The sequence below is a fragment of the Sander vitreus genome, chromosome 7 (assembly GCF_031162955.1).
Source record: "Sander vitreus isolate 19-12246 chromosome 7, sanVit1, whole genome shotgun sequence".
Classification (NCBI taxonomy): Eukaryota; Metazoa; Chordata; class Actinopteri; order Perciformes; family Percidae; genus Sander; species Sander vitreus.
This window is the reverse complement of record NC_135861.1, coordinates 20,147,003-20,168,575: the sequence shown is the minus strand read 5'-3', so window position 1 is coordinate 20,168,575 and position 21,573 is coordinate 20,147,003. Positions and strand designations below refer to the sequence as shown.

Genomic DNA, 21,573 nt, shown 5'->3' with positions numbered 1-21,573 from the left:
CTTAACAGTCAGATCTCATTCATTTCAATACTAATATCAAGTATAAAAATAATTTACTAGCAGGGCTTTGTGAACACCGCACTTTTTGAACTGTAGATGTTCTGAGTCTATATGCATCCTCAACTCAGCAGCCCTTTTATTTTATTATATATATATACTTTTTAAAAAAAAATTAAAACCAACAATCCCATCTAGTGCATGAAAAATGGAGGCATAAAGCAGGAAGTGTGAGACTAAAATAAACACTTAATCTGTGTTTGTTAAATGCAGATGACCCATTTTAAGAGCACCAAAAACATGCACGCCTTGCCTGCTGACTGGACAGGTCTATCCATAGGAAAGACTATGTAATTGAAGTACATGCTGAATAAATATACACCAAGTATACACAAGTGCATACTTTTGGCTGTATAATGAAAAAACGTTTTTTAACACCCGTTTCCACTGGTTAGGTCAGCATCCACGAAAAGAAAAAGGGTGAAACAGATACACCCACACATTTTCCGATTGCAAGGTCCTTCAGAAAGTGCTCATGGCGATGGAAGTTGAGAAACAAGATCGTGTTCCGATTTTACATATGTGAAAGTTGTGAGAAAAGTATGTGGTAAATAAACTTAAAAGCTTGATGTCTTTTAAACGGCACTGCAAATCCACATTCAGTTGTCGTCCACAGTACACGGCTTAAGGCTAGATCTCTTTTCAGAGCAACATGCCTGCAAATTTCAGAGATTGTCACAATTTAAACACTAAAATATTTTGACTTAATAACATATTGTACATATAAAAATATTTCATACTTCATTACCCAACTTTTCACAACAGCATTTACATAAGATAAAAATTATATACTTTAAAATTCCAACAAGGTTTACTGTACATTTGCAGTGTTTTGTCCTGTTTTCAGTTGATTTCTCAGGGCACCTTGTTTGGCCCTTGAAGGATGCACGCTACGGCCCAACAGAAGCAAAGAATATGTCCTCACAACGTCCTCCGAGGGGCACAGCCCTGAATCACACGATAAGTTGTGTAAAATAATAATTCAATCAGTAACTGGGCTCATCCATCTCTTCGTCGCTCCAGTCAGGGGGTGCATCTGTTCCAAAGTATCGATCCCCGAAGTTTCCTGCAAAGACGAAAAACATCAGCATCAGTTAAAACTAAAGATTATAGATGACATGTATAGATCAAGCACACCATGTGGAGAAAAAAGTAAATACAATACAATAAATCACGGTTGTCCCTGGGTTTTTGGAGCACTTCGGTGCAAATGACGTCATACGCTCATTTGCACCTAATTGCATTTGCATATTAGTGAGGTAATCACACAATTATTTGCATTAAGCTGAGTGGTTGTCGGTTGCAGCGAGGGAGAGATCAATAAAGCAAAACTTGGAGTAGCACAAGCCTGTGCTGAAGTTGTCGCTAGCTCTGTGGCTATCCCCCTTCACTTTTTTTTAAACCAGAAGGTAGCAAGCAAGAGACTGGAACTTGTCTTGGGTCTTAAGGAGTCGTAGCATTTAGGCCTATTCACTGACAAATATGTGACAAAAACAACTGTACACACTCTGCACTCCTACGTTCATAGCTATAATGTTACTTCTAACTTCATACTCACCGACACACACCTCCCTCTCTCTTTTTCCCCCTCTCTCTCCACCACACACACTCGCAAACGTGTGGGCTGCAGCTATGTGCTGGGCGGACGCCCGTCCTGTGTGTCCGATTGTCCTCCAGATGCTCTCCACATTGTTTTTACGTTCATAGCATTATATACAGTCTATGGTTCATACGCTTAGGCGGTGTGCAAAAAACGCTTAGCAATGTGCCTAAGCCGTATAATGGCAGGGTAACCCGTAAATAGAATATCTTCTTTTCACCATTACTCACCTATGCCAGGTATGATGTGGAAGAGATCATTGACTTTCTTGTCAACAGCTGTGGTGATGATTTTGACCTGTGGGAACGCGTAAGCCACTGAATGGACTCCCATTTCAGCCATTAGCAAAGACACCAGCAGGATCTTGTCCTCCTGAACATCATGGTCCTAAAAATGAAAACACACACGTGAATACAGGCTACGTGAGGGATGCAATTTATTGCAGGCAACGTGGACTTGTGAACAATCAGGCGCACCCACCAGTAGGACTCGAACAGCCATCATGGCAGCAGCTCCAGTGGACACAGTACAGTCCATCAGGATCACATGATCTTCACTGATGTCTTTCGGTAGACGCAGGTAATGAAGCTTTAAAGGTTTACAGACAGCATGTGGGTTAATACCAATACCAATAAACAAGACCAGTACCATCCTGTAGCTATATCCCGGGTGGCATTATGCAGAAATTGCCCAACCTGACAATATCCTAGAAAGGTCACGTAGATAAGCAAAAAGTATGATGAAACCACAAGACCAAGCTGCAGCAAACTCAATGTAAGATATTACTAAAGAATGTGTTCATATGTGAATAAGCTCATGTTTATTTGAACATTTCCATATTTAAAAAGGACAATACAAATTTTGTAGGACAATAATTTTAAAATGTTTTACACAACTTCTAAAACCTATAAGCTACATTTTAAATCTGTACCTCTGGTTCTCCCGTGTCCTGGTTGGTCTGGATGAGGATCTTGCCGATGCGGACGTCTTTGCAGACGGCCCTCAGAGCTGGCTCCATGGTCTCCCCGGCTCGCAGGATAGACACACCTGTGATCTAAAAAAAAAAAAAAAATGAAAAAGGTAGAGACAAAACTCTTTTGAATGGTCTTTAAAATAAAATAAAAGGAAGTAAATGGAGTTCACTCACCATCTTCCCGTGGAAAGTCATGCCTTCATAATCCTCTCCCTGCGGGGTCTGGACTACGTGGACCTGAGATAATATCAAAAATCATAACAGTGTCAGTACAATGCTGAACCCAGCGCTATAGTGTACTATAGGAGTCAATACTTTCATTTTCAAATTTCAGTCATGTGTATGTTTGTGTCATGCAAACCTGTATCTCATGGTTAAGGTATGGAAACTTTCCATTGTGGTGACTCGATAAGTTTCCATGCTCATGCTGCAGCCAATTATGTGTATGTCTATCTGACTCTCCTTTTAGCAAAAACAAGCACTTACTCTTTTTCCATTCACCTTTATCTTTCCCCATTTCAAGGCAACCTAATGTATTGTATCTCACTTCTGTTGCTGTGTCTTGTCAGCTTCTATCCGTGTCTCCCATCTATGCCCAGGTATCAGGTTCAGAGTCAATGCCCTACTTAATACAAAGGATTCCAGAACAGACATGCAGTGCTAGGAATTAATTAACACTGTATATCAGTGTTTGGCACCTGCGAGGGGAGGAAGGAGAGCGCTCGCTCAATCAACAGACGCATCAACCTCTTGGAGTAGAAGATGAACTCATCGCGGCTGGTTTCCTTGTTTCTAAAAGTGGTGATTAGGAAAAGAAAGATGCAAGATTTATAATGAGGGTAGCTGCTGTATACTGCATTTTTTTTTTTTTTATGGATACAGATGTACATGTTAATGTGGGTTTCTTGGCTCATACCTGATTATGGTGTGCATGCCCCTGACCTGGGGTGTGCTCTCAAGAACACTGAGGGTCTGGGGGAGGGGTTGGGCCTGGTGTGCAGAAGCTAGGGCTGCCCTGTAACCACGGCAACAAATAGTAGCGCGTGGGTGGTGTGGGGTGAGAAGAGTGGAAAGAGGGAAGATGGACACACACATGAATACAACACACATATATACGAGTACAATTAACACCTTTCTGCACGGGTATATACCTGTATGTGCAGGTTTACACACAAGCGTGCACACACAAACTGTATGCATATTCAGAAAACAAACGCACACAAGACACAACACACCCACCCACACATACGTGTAAGTACATGCAAAAAACAAATGACATCACAAATAATTTTTCAGTAGTAGTTTGAGCAAAGTTGATAATGGTAGTGTGCAACCACTGTAGTAGGACTGCTTGGGAAAAAGCAGACACACAAAATTGCAATGCACACAGTGCCAGTGTTGAGTATTTTAGTGGAAAATTACAACAGCACAGAGACCATGATAATGGAAAATACATTCAAAATGATCAGTTTTAAGATTAACATAATACTATATACGGATTTTAAATTTCACCGTGACATATAAATAGATGCATGATGGTTATTTTCCATGATAGGTCTCTACTACTTGCAATAATTCCCTAGGACTCCACACATACACATAGGATAGGATATCTTGTTAGCCTAGGTCTACCCTGGGCTCTAGAGGAAAAGACACACTGTTACACATCACACAGTGATGCAGTCATGTTGACACTACAGTAGCCACGATGTCACTGAGAGACACATTAGCCAGATGCAAAGAAAAGAGAAATCATAGCAAATCTGCTCACATATCCCAGCGAAGTTTCCTCTATAGGGAGAGTTTTTCGACAAAACAACAATCACAACAGAGGGGACACAGAAAGACGAAAAACAACAGATAAGAGGAGGAAAAAAAATGAGAAGAGACACAACATCAGGTGGATGAATAGATGAAGGGATTAACACACACACACACACACACAGTGAAAAGTGTGACAGCCGAGACTTGAAAATGTAAAATGTCTCGGAAATGAGCTTACCACCGAGGTAGACTGCCATTTTACGCTAAATAATATCTCTTTGTTATTATTCATGAGTCAGGGAAGAAATTATTTAACAGGCCATGCTTTAAAAGATCTTTACAGATACTAGGGTAAAAGAGAGAAGTCTTTTGGATCAGATTTTTTATATCTATACACGTGCATCCATTGTGTGTACGCGTGGGAGGTGCACAAGCTGTTGTGCGGCAGTCACTCTTTCACCGTGTAGAACAGTAGAGGTTGGTATTTCAGCTCACAGGCCACAGCACATCCTGTGTCTAAAGACAGACACCACGCTCACTTCCTCTCTCTCTCTGTCTCAGATACTGTGGCCGACATTCAATGGAAAAACTCAGCGCTTTGTAGTAGGGTATTGGAAACTTTCTCTGTGGCTGAGGTATGTGATAGTCAACAATAGCTGTAGCAAGAGCTTCCTCTCTCTCGCTTTCTGTTGTAGTCACTCTCTCTCCTATTCTTGCTGATGCTGAAAGGAGGGGTCAGTGACTTGACTCATTGGTGTATTTTTAGACACAGAAGGCAGGAAGAGTGTAAGATGTCATTTCTCGAGAAGGAAAACCAACGTCTCTACATTAATTGCTGGCTGCCCTACACCGCATTCATACTTTTGATCTTAGTTTGACTTTTAAATGTTGACAGCGGCATTCATGCAGTTTTTATATTTATTCCATGCTGGTTTCTTTACAATATTTTAGCACAGTCTCATAATCTTATGATTGATCACTAATTAGCCATATTTGCTCTACAGATACAACAGTGCCGCCTGGTGATGTGCCATGACAGCCAGCAGATCAGTGGAAGGTAGAGGTTGGTTTTGCTGGCCTCTTTTCCTCTCTCTCCCAGTAAGAAGCTGAAGCAGTCGGGGAACTGGACAGATGGTGAGAAGAGAATGATAGACAGGATAAAGGCCACTCTACCTGACGCTGAGCTCGCGCTGTGAGCCATGGAGGGATTTGGGGTGAAGGGGAAGTGGGGAGAGAGAGGGTGAGAAAGCAGTCCATCAGCGGCGTATGTGTTAATGTGTGTGTATGGTGGGGAGAAAACAAGGCAAACTGCATTGTGGCACAAAGTGCTCCCCACGAGCAAAAATGTGCCTTTGGTGACAATTAGTGCATGATGCACAACAAATCCAAAAGTCAAAACAGCACACTGGTTCAGTATTGAAAGGCTTATTCTGAAGAGGAAGCAGAATGTATTCCTAAATGTGAAAATACAATGCTTTGGCTTCAGATTCTGACTCTTATTGGATGATGACTATCAAGTATATAATATGTGTCTTATAATCCTTAGGGCTGTAACTCAGCAGTAGTAAAGTACTAACTTACAAATGTCAGACCTCAATAAGACAGACAGTAAGAGTGAATACGTTAGCAAACGTTAGTTTGCACCAAATAAGTGCTTTCACAATACTTATCTAATTATTCTGTTCACACTTACTGAACAAGCCTGAAACAATCATGCACATTCATCCTCCCCTAAAATCTGTGTAGTACATTTTCTATCCACCAGAGGGAGTGATCAAGCTTGTAATTACTGACAAAAAGATTTGAGGGCTGGTTGCAGCTACACCCTTTCTGAGTGCCAATCATCCCAACAGTATACAACAAATTGTATTTGTAAAACACCAACCAACACAATAATAATAATACCACCAGGAAGGATGAATAAAGAGACATAATGCTCCACTAATATGTAATATACACTGGCATGGCACATTCTCTGTGTGTGTGTGTGTGTGTGTGTGTGTGTGTGTGTGTGTGTGTGTGTGTGTGTGTGTGTGTGTGTGTGTGTGTGTGTGTATTTAGGGCTGTATATAGGTGAGACCTCTCCTACCTCCTCCAGCTGACTGTGGACATGCTGCACAATCAAATCGATGGCCACCATGTTGCCCCCACCTGATGGGATGATAAACAGAAACACCAAGTGGCATGATGTTTACTTCAAAATCATTGGAGGGAATAAACAGTGACTTATCTCTCTCATTTCACACCAGTTAATGAGTTTATTCCTTTTTATATCACTGGTATCATAGTAGTAGTTAAGTGCGGTAATATTTAACCTATTAACATATGTATGTGGAGAATGCACGCACCACGTGGGACCACAATATCAGCCAGACGCATGGTAGGTTCAATGTACTGCTCAAACGCTGGCTTGACGAATTTGTTGTACTGTTTGATGACACCCTCAATGTCTCGGCCCCTCTCTGTAATGTCCCTCCGCAACCGACGCACCAGCCGGATGTCAGAGTCTGTGTCGACAAAAATCTTCATGTCCAGCAACTGACAGGAGAACAGGAAACATTAAAAATGTTAAGCTGAACATGAAGCTTTGTATCACTTTCACACAAAGATTATGTGGGGAAAAAATGGCAAGCTAGAAATACCTTCTTAATATATATATATATATATATATTTTTTTTAGCTTCTTACTATATATAGATTTTTTTTTTTTGTTGCTTTTTTGTGGTTTTTTAGGTCAAACCATAGGAGCATAATTTAGCCTACAGTTGTGTCATGATATATAAATTATGTCAAGACATTTGTTTTAAAATTGAAGGTTACTGTGCTTAAAATAAATGTTTCTTTTCCCTTGACAACCAGTGTGTTCAGAAAAAAATGGGTCTTGAAATAAGTCTGATATTGGTGAAGAGGGTTTTTCCTGCATAGAGGCATTTTTGGCACCCCCCAAAGAGGTTTTAGCCATCCCCAAAGGAAAATCACAAGCACCAAAATGATAAGAATTGAGAATAAAAATAGCAATTTAAATCCTCTCTAAATGTTTTTAGCAGCAATTTACCAAACAATGTTGAACAAGCAAACATAAACTTGAACATGAGCCCTAATCTCAGTTTCATCTCCAGAGTCAGGCTGTACCGGACTCTCCCTGTGATTTATTTAAACCAGTACAGTGCCTGTTGAAAATGTGCCTGTGGGGAACGCGCGATTGCTTGGCCTGTGGTATTGCCAAATTGTACCCCAAAATTACTTACAGAAGGACCCCAAACCACTTAATATGCAACTCCACTGTATAGCCTGTTTACATCAGAGGAAGACATTGTACTACTGTATTTACCTGACAGAGAACAGGACAGATTCAGAATGTAATCACAAAATATCACAATGACAATGTGGAGTAATCAGATATTAGCATCATGGACTCATGGCAGTGCGTTACCCACCTGGCCCGTTATGAGAGCTAATCAGCACATATCTGCGTTAATCAACCACCAGAACTGGACCGTTTGTGTGTGTGTGTGTGTGTGTGTGTGTGTGTGTGTGTGTGTGTGCGGGGGAGAGAGAGAGAGAGAGAGAGAGAGAGAGAGAGAGAGAGAGACGTTGTCTTGTGTCGTATGATCGTTAACGAATTTAACACTTCAGCAGAGGTGCTAATTTCCATACAGGTTTAGTAGCTTGACGGTTAACGGTGAAGTGTGGATTTGATTCGCGGGAGTATTTTGGCGACGGTAATGTTATTAGTGTTGTAAGTTAGCAGTAGACTTAATTAACCCGACCCAGGGTGAGTCTGACAAAAACTGATGTGTCTGCCCTGCTCAACTCTGAGATTTTCTTGCATTGCACAGCGCTGTGAAGGAATAATCTCCAAGATTACGTAATGTTCTGCCAGCTCACAGCAACTTAATACAATAGCAGGAAAAGAGTCAAAGGCTGGAACACCCCAAACACCCCCCCTCCCGCGCTGTTGTAAAGTGTTCTGCATGTGGCGTCTGCGTGTGATGTGCAGGTTACCTTCCCCTTAAACATGGACATGGTCCTGCGCTGTGCTCAGTCAGTGTGCAGTGTGAGAGGGGGAGTGGCCAGTGGCTAGAGCGGCAAAAGCCAATGTGTTCTTCTTTTACCGATATATATTTAACGATATTTTTTGCATTTCTAATCCAAACAACGTCAAACTTGACACTGCACTTACTCGTGCCCGTAGCAAGAGAACTGTCACGTTTGAAATCCATCGGACTAACGGTTCGAGAGATATGCGCAACACACACACACGTTTCTGCAATTTATAGATAGATATTAATATAATTTTTATAATTATAATTTAATTTATTTTATTTTTTTTACTAGTTTTGTTAATTTAGGTTTCATTTATTCAAGCATAATATACATTTTTGTTTTTGAAATTGTCTGAAATAACAGGAAAATGCATAGATTACTGTCAAATAAGGTAACATAGACTCATTGCCTTTACTGCCTGATATTCGGACGATTACAGATGTAGCTCTTTTTAGGTCCAAACTCAAAACCTATCTGTTTAGAATGGCTTTTAATACCTAGTAGTGGTGTGACAATTTCCCTCTCTTATTTCTATGTAACCGTTTCTGATTTGACTGTTTTCTATGTTTCATTCTTTTTATTGTATGATATGTTGTATGATATGGGTTTTATTCTTGGTTTCAGATGTGAAGCACTTTGGATACCTGCTGGTTACTGTAAAGTGCTATATAAATAAATTTGATTGATTGATTGATTTACTGTACGCGGACCGATCATGCTAACTGTTATGCGTCCTCGTCCCCCAGAAGCCCATTCTGAGCCAGGAAAAACCCTGGTGAATAAAAAAATTAACCCTGATAAGGACAATTTAGCTATGGAAACACAGCTTTTTAAATAAATTATCAAATTGGAGCTGCAAGTGTGCAGTGACTCTTGAATAATCTTTATAATCTGTTTATTTTTGTCAGCCAGCACCCACCAGGTATGTGTTTAACCTACTTCTGTACGATTAAGTACGATTGAAGGGCCAATGTGTTTTAAATCGCAGCTATATTCCCGTTCATAAAGTACAGTACTGTATGTTATTGAACAGATTTTACTTCTAGACTTGTAGATGAAAAAACAGCATTTTGTTTTCCAACTCATTATAGTTCAATGCTTTATAATAACATCCCATATAATACATCTTTAACACTTGAAAACATTAACTTGTATTAGTCTGTGTATGAAAATACCTGTCAATCAATTTGGAACTAATAGGTAAGGATAAGGATAAATCTGTTAAATAAGTGACAACTTACAGCTGAATAATAAACTTGTCATTACTCTCTGGTAGACAAAGTATCTTTCTTCACTTCAAACATATCTGGCATTTCTGTGCTGCAATTTCTTGGCACTTATCAGCCAACATAAATGCAGATGCATACAGATATATCTGTTGTATCGGCTGACATATCAGTTCAAATCCAGTGCTTTAAAAATACAATTGAAAAATGTTCCCTTCCATATTATGCACAGAAACACAAGTTTGACGACATGCACAGATAAAAATAAATTTGACACCAGCACATTCAACTGACCAGCTGAACAAGTTAGAGGACAATAACCTCGCCCTACCTGTAACAGCTTTTTATCTGCAAAGGCCATGATTCCCTCAAAGATGATAACACTGGCTCCATATACGGTTTTCTGTGGTGGACACACGTGCATGTATTATTACAGTACAAAGTTCATATACAGTACATACAAACAGCATAAGTTATTGCAACAATCATCATGCCCAATCCTAATTTGACAGGTGCTACTAATGAGAGAAGGTTTAACTGCAGTTAAAGAAATATTTTGCTGATTTAAATCCAGCTCTGCGTCATGGCCCACGGAATGGATAAGCGGGGGTCTGCCGAGATCTGCCGTCGTTTCATGTCATCTGGTGGATCTCGGCAAACCTCCGCTGCTCCGCTCCTCCGTGTGCTGACACCACGGAAGGAAGCCAAACATCGTTCATTTGCACACACTGCCCACACAAAGATGACACAGAGCTGGTTTAAAATGGGCAAAGTATCCCTTTAATGGATAAGAAAGTATAAACACAAGAAATCACAATAATGGCTTGTAACCATCTGGAGTAGCAGATTTGCAGTGTGACTCTGAACCTCTGGCGAGGGAGATTAAAAACCTCTTAGGTGGCATGCTCATAAACTCACAAAGTGCACTGCAATGTGTTTGGGTGTGTGCTTTCATCCTTACCCATTCCTTCTGTCTCCCGTGAGTTGTGAAGTCATAGACAGGGATTTTTACGCTCTTGCCCTGTTTGAGTTTGTGCAGGGTGTGTGTCAACAAATCAAAGTCAAAGGCATCAGGGTGGTCAAAGTTATAGTCATTACTGGCAGCCCGAGTCTGCTGTTCCGGGGACAGGACCTGAGGATCGCAAACAATGCTAGAATTACTTTACAGTGAACGTGCCAAAACAATAATGCTTTCAAAAATGACAAAAAATGATTTCCTGATCAAAATACTTTCTGTCTCACAGTTTCTGGCTTTTGCTAAGATACAAAAAAGTGTTTGCATATCACAATAAAAATGCATTCCAATAAAGCACACTTGCTCAAATAATGGATTGACACATAATTTATATAAGCTTATGCAAAAACACTTAGACACAGATCACAGTTCAAGAGCAGTTGAAGTTAGGGGACCTAAATTTAGGAGAACATCATGCGACACTGTGACGTCTGTACCAGGTGGTGTGTGTGTTTGCGCCCTCAGGGTGGTTGAACATTGAAAGCCCAGACCTGGTATTTGGCAGTTTTAGAACAGCTCCCTTCTCAAGTTAACTCAAGTCAGTACCACAGGCCAGTGGTAAATCCCTCCTACTCTGCACAGCCTGAATCGCTGCTGTCAGATTGTGACAGGATTATAATAACCTGAGAGTGGGTGGAGGTATTGAGGGGCAAGAATGATGGCTCTTGCTTGATTGCTCTCCAACACTCTTTTTCTCTCCCCAATTCGCTCACCACTGTGCTTCTCTTTTAACTCATCCGCCCTCTAATATTTTATCCTTTCTGTCTCCTTACTGTCATTTCCCATCTGGGATCCAAAGGCAATCCTATTCTGTCTTTCACGCAGTCTCATTCTTTCCTTCCTTTTGGCTGCTGAAGGGTTAGAAGTCATTCAAGACTAGTGATTTATTGGACATATCTGATGATCTCAAGAATCTGAAAGCATTTGGATTGATGTGAAAACATGAACAAACATGTCAAAATTCAGGTAAGCTAAATTTTAAGTAATAGGCATCCGGAATCTTAACCTCACATTACAACATTCATAAACAGGTGGGTGGCTGCATGCAAATAGACACACACTATACAGACTGCACAACATGCACACCTTGTAAAACGAGTCCATTGAAAGTAGTACAACCCATGGAACATCTAGATCTTCAATAATTTTCCTGGCTACGGTTGTCTTTCCTGAAGCGCTGCCACCACACAGACCTGTGACAGAATTTTGACACAGAAATTAGGTAATGTTTGCATACATAATTGCAAAAGTAATTTTAAAATACCTTTGCCTGATGGGAATGTAGTGTACTAGTGCTAGCTTGACAGGGCACTCCATTACTTGCACATTGAGGTTGCTTTAGGCTATTACTTGCATGTAGAGAGGCAGCCAGAAACAGCAACCTCTCACTCAGTCAAAATGCCAATAACGACTCTGAATGAGCTTGTCAATACACATTAGCAGTAAATATAGTGACCATTTATTTCTGCAAATGGCACTTCTTATCTGCTTATACAGGGTATCAGTTAACTTACTTTCCAACACATAAATATTCCTGTGTCAAACGTGTAATAGTAAGGTACTGAAATCTTTAGATTTAGACTTTGGACTCAATTCTTGATATGGTCTAGGGCTGCTTTTTTCTTCAGTTTTGAGAACTCACTCTTAAAAAGATGTACAGTATTGGCACTATGTGTTTAGATGTATGACATTGCAATGGTAGAATATACTCTAAATGAAACAAAGATTTGAAAGAAAGAAAACACCAGTGTTTTTACATTGCGGCGCGCATCTCTTTAAGTGTCCTACCAATAACGAAGGCATCTTTGGACTGTGCTCCATGTTCGTTGTACCATGGTGGGCGGCCAGCGGTGTAGATGGTTCGTTTGGAGGTGCGTAGTAGAGGAGGCTCAGACTTGCACTGACTGGTAGTCCTTTTCCTGGGTGAAAGTCCTGTGCTTACCGAGGGGAGAAGCCGGTCCAGTGATCCCTCCCCACTTCCACTGTAAAGCAACAAACACACAACAAAGCATGCTATCACTGTCAGCTTTTTTTGGGTTGCATTTTGTTAGTTTATATTTTATGGAACTGAACAAATTCCTGGTTTTGCATAGCACTGTATATATACACCTTTAAAAAAAAGGAGCAATTTCTTGTCATCATTTTAAACAATTACATCTGTAGTAGTGCTATATACTGCAATAAAATGGCTTGTGGTCACAGTATGACAGGGATTTTTATTTAACTTACTGTAATAAACTACACACTAAAACATACGATAGTACAACCACTGTTCATTAGTGCCATTGTGTCATAAGTTGCATTTGAACAGTGGTAAAAGCTGGTGTTAAACAGACAATAAGGCTGTCGAGAACAAGAAAGCCATGACACAAATTTAATTTATCTTTAATGAATGAAAAGCTCCTTCCTATTCCTCTCCAGTGATAAAACACAGACAGACAGACAGACAGACAGACAGTCAGTCAGTCAGTTTGAGTGTGTAACTGTAGGATAGAAATGCAGATGGACTTCAAAAAGTGACCCAGTTAACTGACAATAAACAAGACTGAGCTGGTGTTGTGCTGTCTACTGTCGTGGGTTAATGTTTAGTAGTATCTCTTCAACGGGTGAGCTTTGTCCAATCTTGTACTGTATAACTGCTTCAAGTACACTACAGGCCTCGGATCAGTTGTGCAACTGAATGGTGTGTTCATGCAATACACTAACAGTGGTGGTAAGAGACTAAGATCTTCTGCAATAATATGTTTTGACAGATACCAAGATAAAAAGGTCCTCATAAACAAATGACAAGAAGCTTATTCAAAACAGGTATGAGACTCTAATGGGAGCCAGGTAGAGTGAATTTGTATGAACAATTCAAACTGAACACGTTGGTCAAACACATCTTCTGCGCAACACAATAACAATACTGATGACTAAATTCCCACTAAGAGGAATTTATTTAATACCTAGTTAAAAGTGTCATGCATTTCAACACCAAAAAACTGCATCTGCTGACTTTTGTAAAAGTATCTGGCAAAAAAAGTTACTAATTGTTCCACCTAGAGAACAAGAGTTTTCACAAGAGGAAAGTGAAGAAGAATAAGCATTAACATTCAGTTGAGTGTTATGACTAATACAAAGAACTGATCTAACCCTTTGTTGAGTAACCGGCTTCTCAAACTCAACTTCCCTTGAAAAACCTGCTTGACCTCTCTTACAAATGTTTAGTCTGTCAAAGTCTGCGGTATCTGTGGTGCATTATCTTTACAAAAAACTACTTGGACATTGTAAGTGAAGCTATCACTTTTAATTCACTAAAGTCATAAATAATAAATAGCACAAGAAATATCACCAAGAAGCATCACCAAAAACAAGTGCAGACTACCTTAGTTGTTTTACAAACACAAGTTTCTTAGAGTGATAAGTCTCACCAGGTAACAGTTGCTAACAACACTTACTGTAGTATTCGAGACATCCACACTTCACCTAGTGAGGACTGTAAAAAGCCAGATGCCATAACTTGAGTAAGCTGTGTAAGAGTGCAATCCTGGATATCCCTCTGTCTATTTCTCTGTTATTCAGTCAACTCTCAGCTTCCACTTAGTTATAGACCATACACCTACCCAGGTGGAGTATCAAGAGGTCAGATGTGAGCTTGGATGGAGTAGGAAGTGAGCTTTGACTGAGATAACACTTAAGACTATGAGGCATAGCACACTCGTCCACTATCAGTTAAAGCCAAACCAGGGTGCAATAAAAGATTAGTGTAGTTGACTGCTGCATCATACCCTTCTGGAGTGGGTACAGTCACAGTACTCATAAACACACACACTCATCTTTGAATGCAACATTGTTAAACGAAAAGGTTGTCAAGAGGTCTCAGTGCAGGGTACCTGTGAGAAAAGCAGACATCTGGACAATTTAAAGCGTAACTCTCGCCAAAATGCAACCTAGGGTCTTTTTGTGAATGTACCCGAGTCAAACTTTTGTTTAAAAGCATATTTAGGATGGAATCGCCACTTTTAAGATTTTCTTTTTTCGGTCAAATGGCCTTTTGAATGGGAGGGCACTTTTATGCTAGCCTCAAAATAGTCATTTTTAAAACACTAAGAAGGCTCGACACAACATGAAACTTTGCTTGAAGTATCACCAGGGGCGTGTTGCACAAAACCAGGATAAGGGATTAAGCCGGGATATTCAAGTTATCCTGGATGAATTTAGCCTTGATTTGGTTGCACAAAAGCAGATTGAATTAAACCCAGCCAAGTAACCATGGAGATGTATTCTTTGCAGCTAGCCTGCTCCAGAGCAGGCTAACAGCCGGGCTAAGATTAATCCTGGAGTCTGATGTGTTAAATCAGCTGCCGCTCTGATCCGAAATAAACGAGTTATTCTGTTGTCTTCTGAATGTGTTCTGCTTTATTTTTATTAACGTGCATTACTTGTCACTATTGCTGTCACAAGTTTGATGTAAATCCTACTATTGCAGTTCTTTACATGGTAAGAAATGGTTGCACTGGCACCGGAGACACCGTGAAATTTGCCCCGTGCAACGTAGAGAGGCGGGGGGGAGAGGGGGATCCTCCCACACCGTGCAGCGGACTCTAAAGGAGACTTTTAGCGTCAATAACGACGACAATGGCACCTGACCAAACGTCCGTGTTTTACGAGATGGGAGTGGGAATGTGTTAGAATGCCACAAAGCTTCTTAATCTTTTTATTTTGGTGCAGTCACGCATCTGGGAGTGAGAAAAAAAAACCTGAATAATAGGCTATATTGTTTTACAGATATGCTTACAGTGTGTTTTGAAGTCACTTACTTCTTTTTCTAGTTTTTGGCCAGTCATGTTTGTTCTGTATGAACATTTATTGTAGAAAGATATTTAGAATTAGACATAGCTTATAGAGATTTGTGCATATGGTTGTAAAACATATTCTCGCATTGTGAATACGGGTTTGAAATTAAGCCTAGTCCTTAGGGTAAATTTCCCGAGGAACATTAATTCCCTCTGCTCACTTTTAAGGCAAAGTAGACTAAATAAAAAAACATTTTATTTATATAGTGCTTTACAGGCTACTCAAAGACACTTTACAGTAAAACCAGTACATTTAGCACATAAAAACAGACATAGCAATACAACCAACACATAAAACAAGCATATTAAAAGCAATTAAAACACAGTGTACAACTTTGTAAAAATGTGGAGTGACTAGTAAGTAGATCTTTTTAAATCCTTACGCATTCAGTTGGTCCACTATTGTCTGTTGGGCTTTTTTTCTCTGTCTGATAACAACAGCCGTATTTCCCTTTTTGCATATTATATGTTTCACCTCCTCGTAATTTCCCATTAAAAGCTGCTGCTCAGCGGGTTAAAGATATGCCGCACGCGTCTTCTCCATTTCTGCATCAGTAAATCTGTGATCGATACCGTGGTCTATTTAAGAAAGCCGTGAACGTGCACTTATCCCAGCTATCTACACCTGGCTTGACATAGCTTCACCTTCTCATCCTGGCTCGGCAAACGTGCAACCGATTAAGCCGCGATGAGCGGACCACACTAAGTCAAGCTGCGCTTTTTCAGTTATCCTGGATTTCTTCATTCTACTTTTGTGCAACAGGCCCCAGGGGCTCTACACCTTAAAGAAAGCATTGACAACATTGTTTGTGTACCCAGAGGTTACTAAAAAGAAAGGTTTTGAACAACTCACCGTAGCTATTGTTGTTTCCGGCCGCAGCCATTTTATCAGTCAAAAACAATAGATTTCCGAATGCAACATAACAGGGAGGAGAGTACAGATGGAAAGCTCCTAAAGCTTAGTTCCATATAAATGCACGGATTATTTCTTGTTTCGTCGTTATTGAAAAACAATATTGACCTCGTAGTTGAAAAAGGATCCTCATATGGAGTCCGTTCATTGGCATTCGGATATCGACTCGTTTCGACTGCCGAGGTGGTAGCAGCCGGAAACAACAAGAGCTACGGTGAGTTGTTCAAAACCTTTCTTTTTAGTAAACTCTGGGTACACAAACAATGTTGTCAATGCTTTCGTTAAGGTGTAGAGACCCTGGTGATACTTCGAGCAAAGTTTCATGTTGTGTTGAGCCTTCTTAGTGTTTTAAAAATGACTATTTTGAGGCTAGCATAAAAGTGCCCCTAGCACTCCCATTCAAAAGGCCATTTGACCGAAAAACGAAAATATGGGAATGAACAGGAATTGATGGGAATAAATGGCAATGTGCCATGTGGTGAGTTAGCTAGCTACCAAGTTTATTTTAGTAAGTTTATTTAAAAAAAATACATGTTTTACAATAAAGGATGAATGGAAATAGATGAATATTCTATGTGAAAGCATTTAGATGCACATGTGATGGGAGAATGCACTGTGCATGCAGATGGTTGTAATTTGACTGAATTCCTTTTTTTATGGAATGCTGGGAAATGATGTTTGGAAGAGCTGCTGAATGTAGTGCATGGCTACAATTAAATGGGCATGCTTTTAACCAAAAAAATGCTTTTCATGTGTATTTCCCCCCCAGTAAGTTAACTATTAAAAGCTACGCTATTCAAATTGTGCAAGAATTTCAAAATTCCCACGCTTTCTCTTCCTTCGGACATTTTTCGACTCTACAACCCTAGTCAGGGCTTACAATACATGTTGTTCCTTTTTTCCTCCAACCCAGGACTCTTGGCTTTGTGGAGGGTTTTGATTCAAGATTCAAGATTCCCTTTATTGTCATTTAGCAAAACACAGAAATATGTAAAGCATTTACGAAATTACGAGCATGGCTCCTTTAAAAAGACAGAAAAAAAACAGGGTGATAAAATAGAGCTCTATAACAAACAACAAAGATGTAAGGCAACACATGGCATTCATTTGACAAAACACAACCTTAAATCTACGGAGACTACAACTTCCTAGTTCAGTTGGGATTTCTGAAAAACGAAATGTAAAATAATTAAATGGTTCACAAATGAACTGTATACTACTGTTTGCATCTGACTGCATCTGACAAAACTCCTCACACACCTAAAATACAACTTAACCAACTCTTTACTTTTTCATTACAATGTCAGCACAAAAGCACTATTTCAGTCACTTGCACGGAATTTGTGTTACCACATATGCAAACTTTCCCAAAGCATGTCAACAAAAAACTGAGGGCTATATCTATAGCTATAGACTGCTATGGTCTCTCCTGTTTATCCACTTTTTGAAGAAAGAAGCTATGGAGATGCAAGTAAACCTCTCTCAGGGTGGAAGAGCAAAAACACCTAAAGGACACTAAAGTCAAAAAAATAAATAAATAAATAAAATGCACTTACCTGCCATCAGATCTTAGAGTCCAACAGCCAGATATTCGAGCTCCTGAGTAACATGGTAGAGAGTTCATAACTGGAGAAAAATGAAGGGAGGCTCCCACTGTGTGTACTCCGCAAGTTGTGTTTTAATCCTATATTACTGCCAACAGGTATACTCAGTATATATACACACACCCGCGCACAATAAAGCACTTAACAGCACTGCCCTCTGGTACAACACATCCAGAGAGAGAGAGAGAGAGAGAGAGAGAGAGAGAGAGAGAGAGAGAGAGAGAGAGAGAGAGTGGGCAATATAGAGGGGAATCAAATTGGATGATAAACGAAACTTTAAACATCTGTTTAGCTTTCTGTTTCTTCCATTCAGTGGAGCAATAGAGGAAGAGAGAAGGCACTGCAGCTTGGTAGAAAGAACACACTCAGTGTAGAACTACAGCTCAGCTTTTCCCTCCTCTTTCACTTGCTCTCTACTCCTCCCCTCAGTCGTCCGACCAACAAATGTAAGAGGATAACCTACCCTACAGATTATGTTCATTAGGTGGTATTAATAGCACCAGGTTAGAGCCAGACCTTCCCACTCTTGGCACGCACACGCACACGCACACACACACACACACACACACACACACACACACACACACACACACACACACGCACGCACGCACACACGCCAAGCTTTAGTCGTCTGTTTTTGACAGTCAGTTTCAAATTTGTGGCTGGAAGTAAAAGAGGGACCAGAAGAAAGCGACAGAGACACCGATAAACAACTGGGAAAAACTGAAAGACAACCCTCCGCCTCTGTTTCAGGCTGTTGGGGAGGTGAAGAGAGGGAGAAATGGAGAGAGAGAGAACATGACAGAAGGGAAGGGCAGAAAGGAGGCAATGTGCTTTTTCCCCTGCAGGGACTTGCCGTCTCCATGAGCCTTGCACCAGAGTCTGGAGACGTCAGCATGACAGCAAACACACACCACACACACCACACACACCACACACACCACACACACCACACACACCACACACACACCCACCCACACCCAAAAATGTCCCCTCCCTAACTTTACTCACAGTAAAGGGTTGGGAATAAAAAGCATGATGAAACCCAACACTACCTGACTGCTCTATCAGCTGACAAAGGAACAGCCCATAGGCAATGCACACATAAACACACACATGCACACACTTACACTCCTCCCAGGCCACAACTTGCACAGACAAACAAATCATTATTCTCAGAGATCAGAGGAGACGGACTAATTGTTTCCCAGTACAGCGAAAACAAATCAAAGAACTGAGCAAGCCACAGCTCAATAACCACATCGCTCAGAGACGCTACTAGATTAGATATAAACCAACATTTAAAGTGTTTCCAAATATTTGGATTTTGGACTTCTGACAAGACCACATTTCGGTTTACTTGCTTCTTAAGACCACAGGGGACACAGACACACGGTTCTTCACTGTAGTTTTGGGACTGTTGCGGTTACTTTAAACTGCAGTCAAATGACAGCTGCAAAGCAAGAAAGCCACATCGAAACAAGAAGCCTAAACTGGTTGCCATGCCAAACATTCAGCTGTCTCTCTATGGCTACAGAGACATTCAGAAGGGTCATAGGCCCGAGCTTAAGTGAAATTCACTGTGTAATATTATAAGTGCAGTGAGATAAATGTTATAACATTCATAATTTAATCATTAAAGAAACTGAACGTCTTAAATAAAAAATGGAAGTCACATTTTAAGAGGTCAAAAAGGTACAATATATTTCAACATGATCCAAATTCTAAATGCTTATCTATTTTAGGAAAGACTTATGTAAGTAGATGTATTTAGGGTGGACAAAATAATTAACCATAACCATGCAGCTAAATAAACGCTTTGCAAAGCGTACAGTATATTGTTTAAATTCTATTCTGACTGTCAGAGAGGTGTTGATTTATCTGGAAATTTTTTAGGCTATAGTTTGTGGTACTTTTGTGTTGGATTTCATTATATTGACCCACTTAAAGCAATGTGTGTAAGTTGTGTGCAAATGTTTGCCAATTTCACATCATCAAAATATACACTAGGTTGTGTGTAAACTCACAGCTCCACCTTAAATATCTCTTTGAGTTTGCAGCTATATATATATATATCAACAAGTGTACATTATGTAATCATGCGAGTAGAACTTTAATGCTTGTGAAACCAGGTTAGTGAATTTACCAAAACAGGAAGTTACCCTCATTGGCTAGACCAATGCAGCAACACCCTCTTGTGGCCCAGTAGTAGGGTGGTACCAAGTTTAAGGCTAGTTTTTACTGTAGGTTGTTACAGAGAGCGGACTAACTGGGTCAATATTGCAGTATGACATCATGTTTACTCAGCTACAGTATTAGTCACCTGAATCAAATGTTATCCTTTTCTGTAGCCTTGTATTTTCCCAGATAGGGGGCATTTGTTTGTCACAAATGAGCATTTTACTGATGCTGAAGTGCCAGCAGAAAAGACCATATCATGCTTTTTCCCCTCTGCTCAATTAAATGTGTCTTTTACCGCTTTATTCAGCTCTCTCTAGCCACACCCGCTACATGAACGTTAACATATTTGAGGTGACGTGTAGTGTTTTTAAATAGGCTTGTGATTTCCTGGTTTGAGAAGATGAAAATGAAGTTATGTCAGGAGGGCACCACGTGCAAAATATGACAATTGTTATAACCAAGTGAAAGAGTGGACACAACGACGGACTACAAGTATTCTGCGTTAATATGACATCTGTAATAATCTAACAATTACACTGTAACTTCCTGGCTGCCATTACAGCGACATGTTGCTTTTCTATAAGGTATCATAACTGTTCCAGTGACTGACTGTAGGACTGTACCCATGCAGGCACACAGGGTGACAGCTCGTGTTTCCGTAAAGATGCTTAAACCAACTGACAGTGGACATTTTTAGAAAAGGTAGGCCGAAAATCGAAAGTCAATGGTTTCCAAAAAACACCAAACATTTTAACCGTTTTACCTGTTCGACACAGAGGAAGTTCTCTCTTCGTTCTCCATCTTTGAGAGCCTTTCTTCCCTGCTAACGGCGCTACTCTTGACAATCAGATATTGAGAGTAGAGTTAGCTTAGAGTCGAGGCATCATGGGCTTGTAGGCGTATCGTATTTGATTTCACCATTGCGTCCATAGACTGTAATGATTGCGTCCCAGGCATTACAAGCATTGGTCCTCCAGATGGACTCCAAGACCCAGAATGCATGTTTTCTGTTCTTTCGATCTACAGCGAGTAGCATTTCCAGAATCATATCACACAACAACAGCAGGGCCTTTCCCAAAGCTGAAACCAAGGGGGCAAGCTTCGCTTCAGAGCTCGAACCTCCTATGGCGCCATTTTGACGCTACAAAGCGATCACCTGACGTTAGCATTCCATTGACTGCCATTCATTTTGACGTCACTTTGACAGCGAATAACTTTACATTTAAAGCGTTTAAATACTTTATTTGTCCATTGTTTATTTCTAAAGAAACACAACAATGTATAAAAGGCTCCATTACATTGTACCTCACGTTATGGCTCCGTAGAAGACGTTTTTGTAAAAACAGGCTAACGAT

General features: G+C 40.3%; 1 protein-coding gene and 1 long non-coding RNA gene across 5 annotated transcripts; one reads left to right on the top strand and one right to left on the bottom strand.

The window, feature by feature from the left end:
* Window positions 1-630: 630 nt before the first annotated feature.
* uckl1b (uridine-cytidine kinase 1-like 1b) lies at window positions 631-21,288 on the bottom strand. Of its 4 annotated transcripts, none has more exons than XM_078255196.1 (15): window positions 20,982-21,288; window positions 12,471-12,664; window positions 11,769-11,875; window positions 10,629-10,799; window positions 9,999-10,070; window positions 6,743-6,932; window positions 6,484-6,545; window positions 5,568-5,584; window positions 3,547-3,645; window positions 3,329-3,422; window positions 2,805-2,867; window positions 2,589-2,711; window positions 2,138-2,245; window positions 1,888-2,044; window positions 631-1,123 (listed from the first exon to the last, which is right to left on the bottom strand). In XM_078255196.1, exons 1-15 carry the CDS (start codon window positions 21,017-21,019, stop codon window positions 1,044-1,046), a joined length of 1,575 nt encoding a protein of 524 aa, XP_078111322.1. In that variant the 5' UTR covers window positions 21,020-21,288; the 3' UTR covers window positions 631-1,043. The 4 variants fall into 4 exon arrangements, with proteins under 4 accessions (XP_078111322.1, XP_078111320.1, XP_078111321.1 ...); XM_078255194.1 differs by lacking the exon at window positions 20,982-21,288 and adding an exon at window positions 17,990-18,416; XM_078255195.1 differs by lacking the exon at window positions 20,982-21,288 and adding an exon at window positions 14,123-14,362.
* LOC144521013 (uncharacterized) lies at window positions 3,886-6,901 on the top strand. The gene is made up of 2 exons (XR_013502277.1): window positions 3,886-5,029; window positions 5,399-6,901. It is a non-coding gene; the product is annotated as an uncharacterized LOC144521013 (long non-coding RNA).
* Window positions 21,289-21,573: the final 285 nt, after the last annotated feature.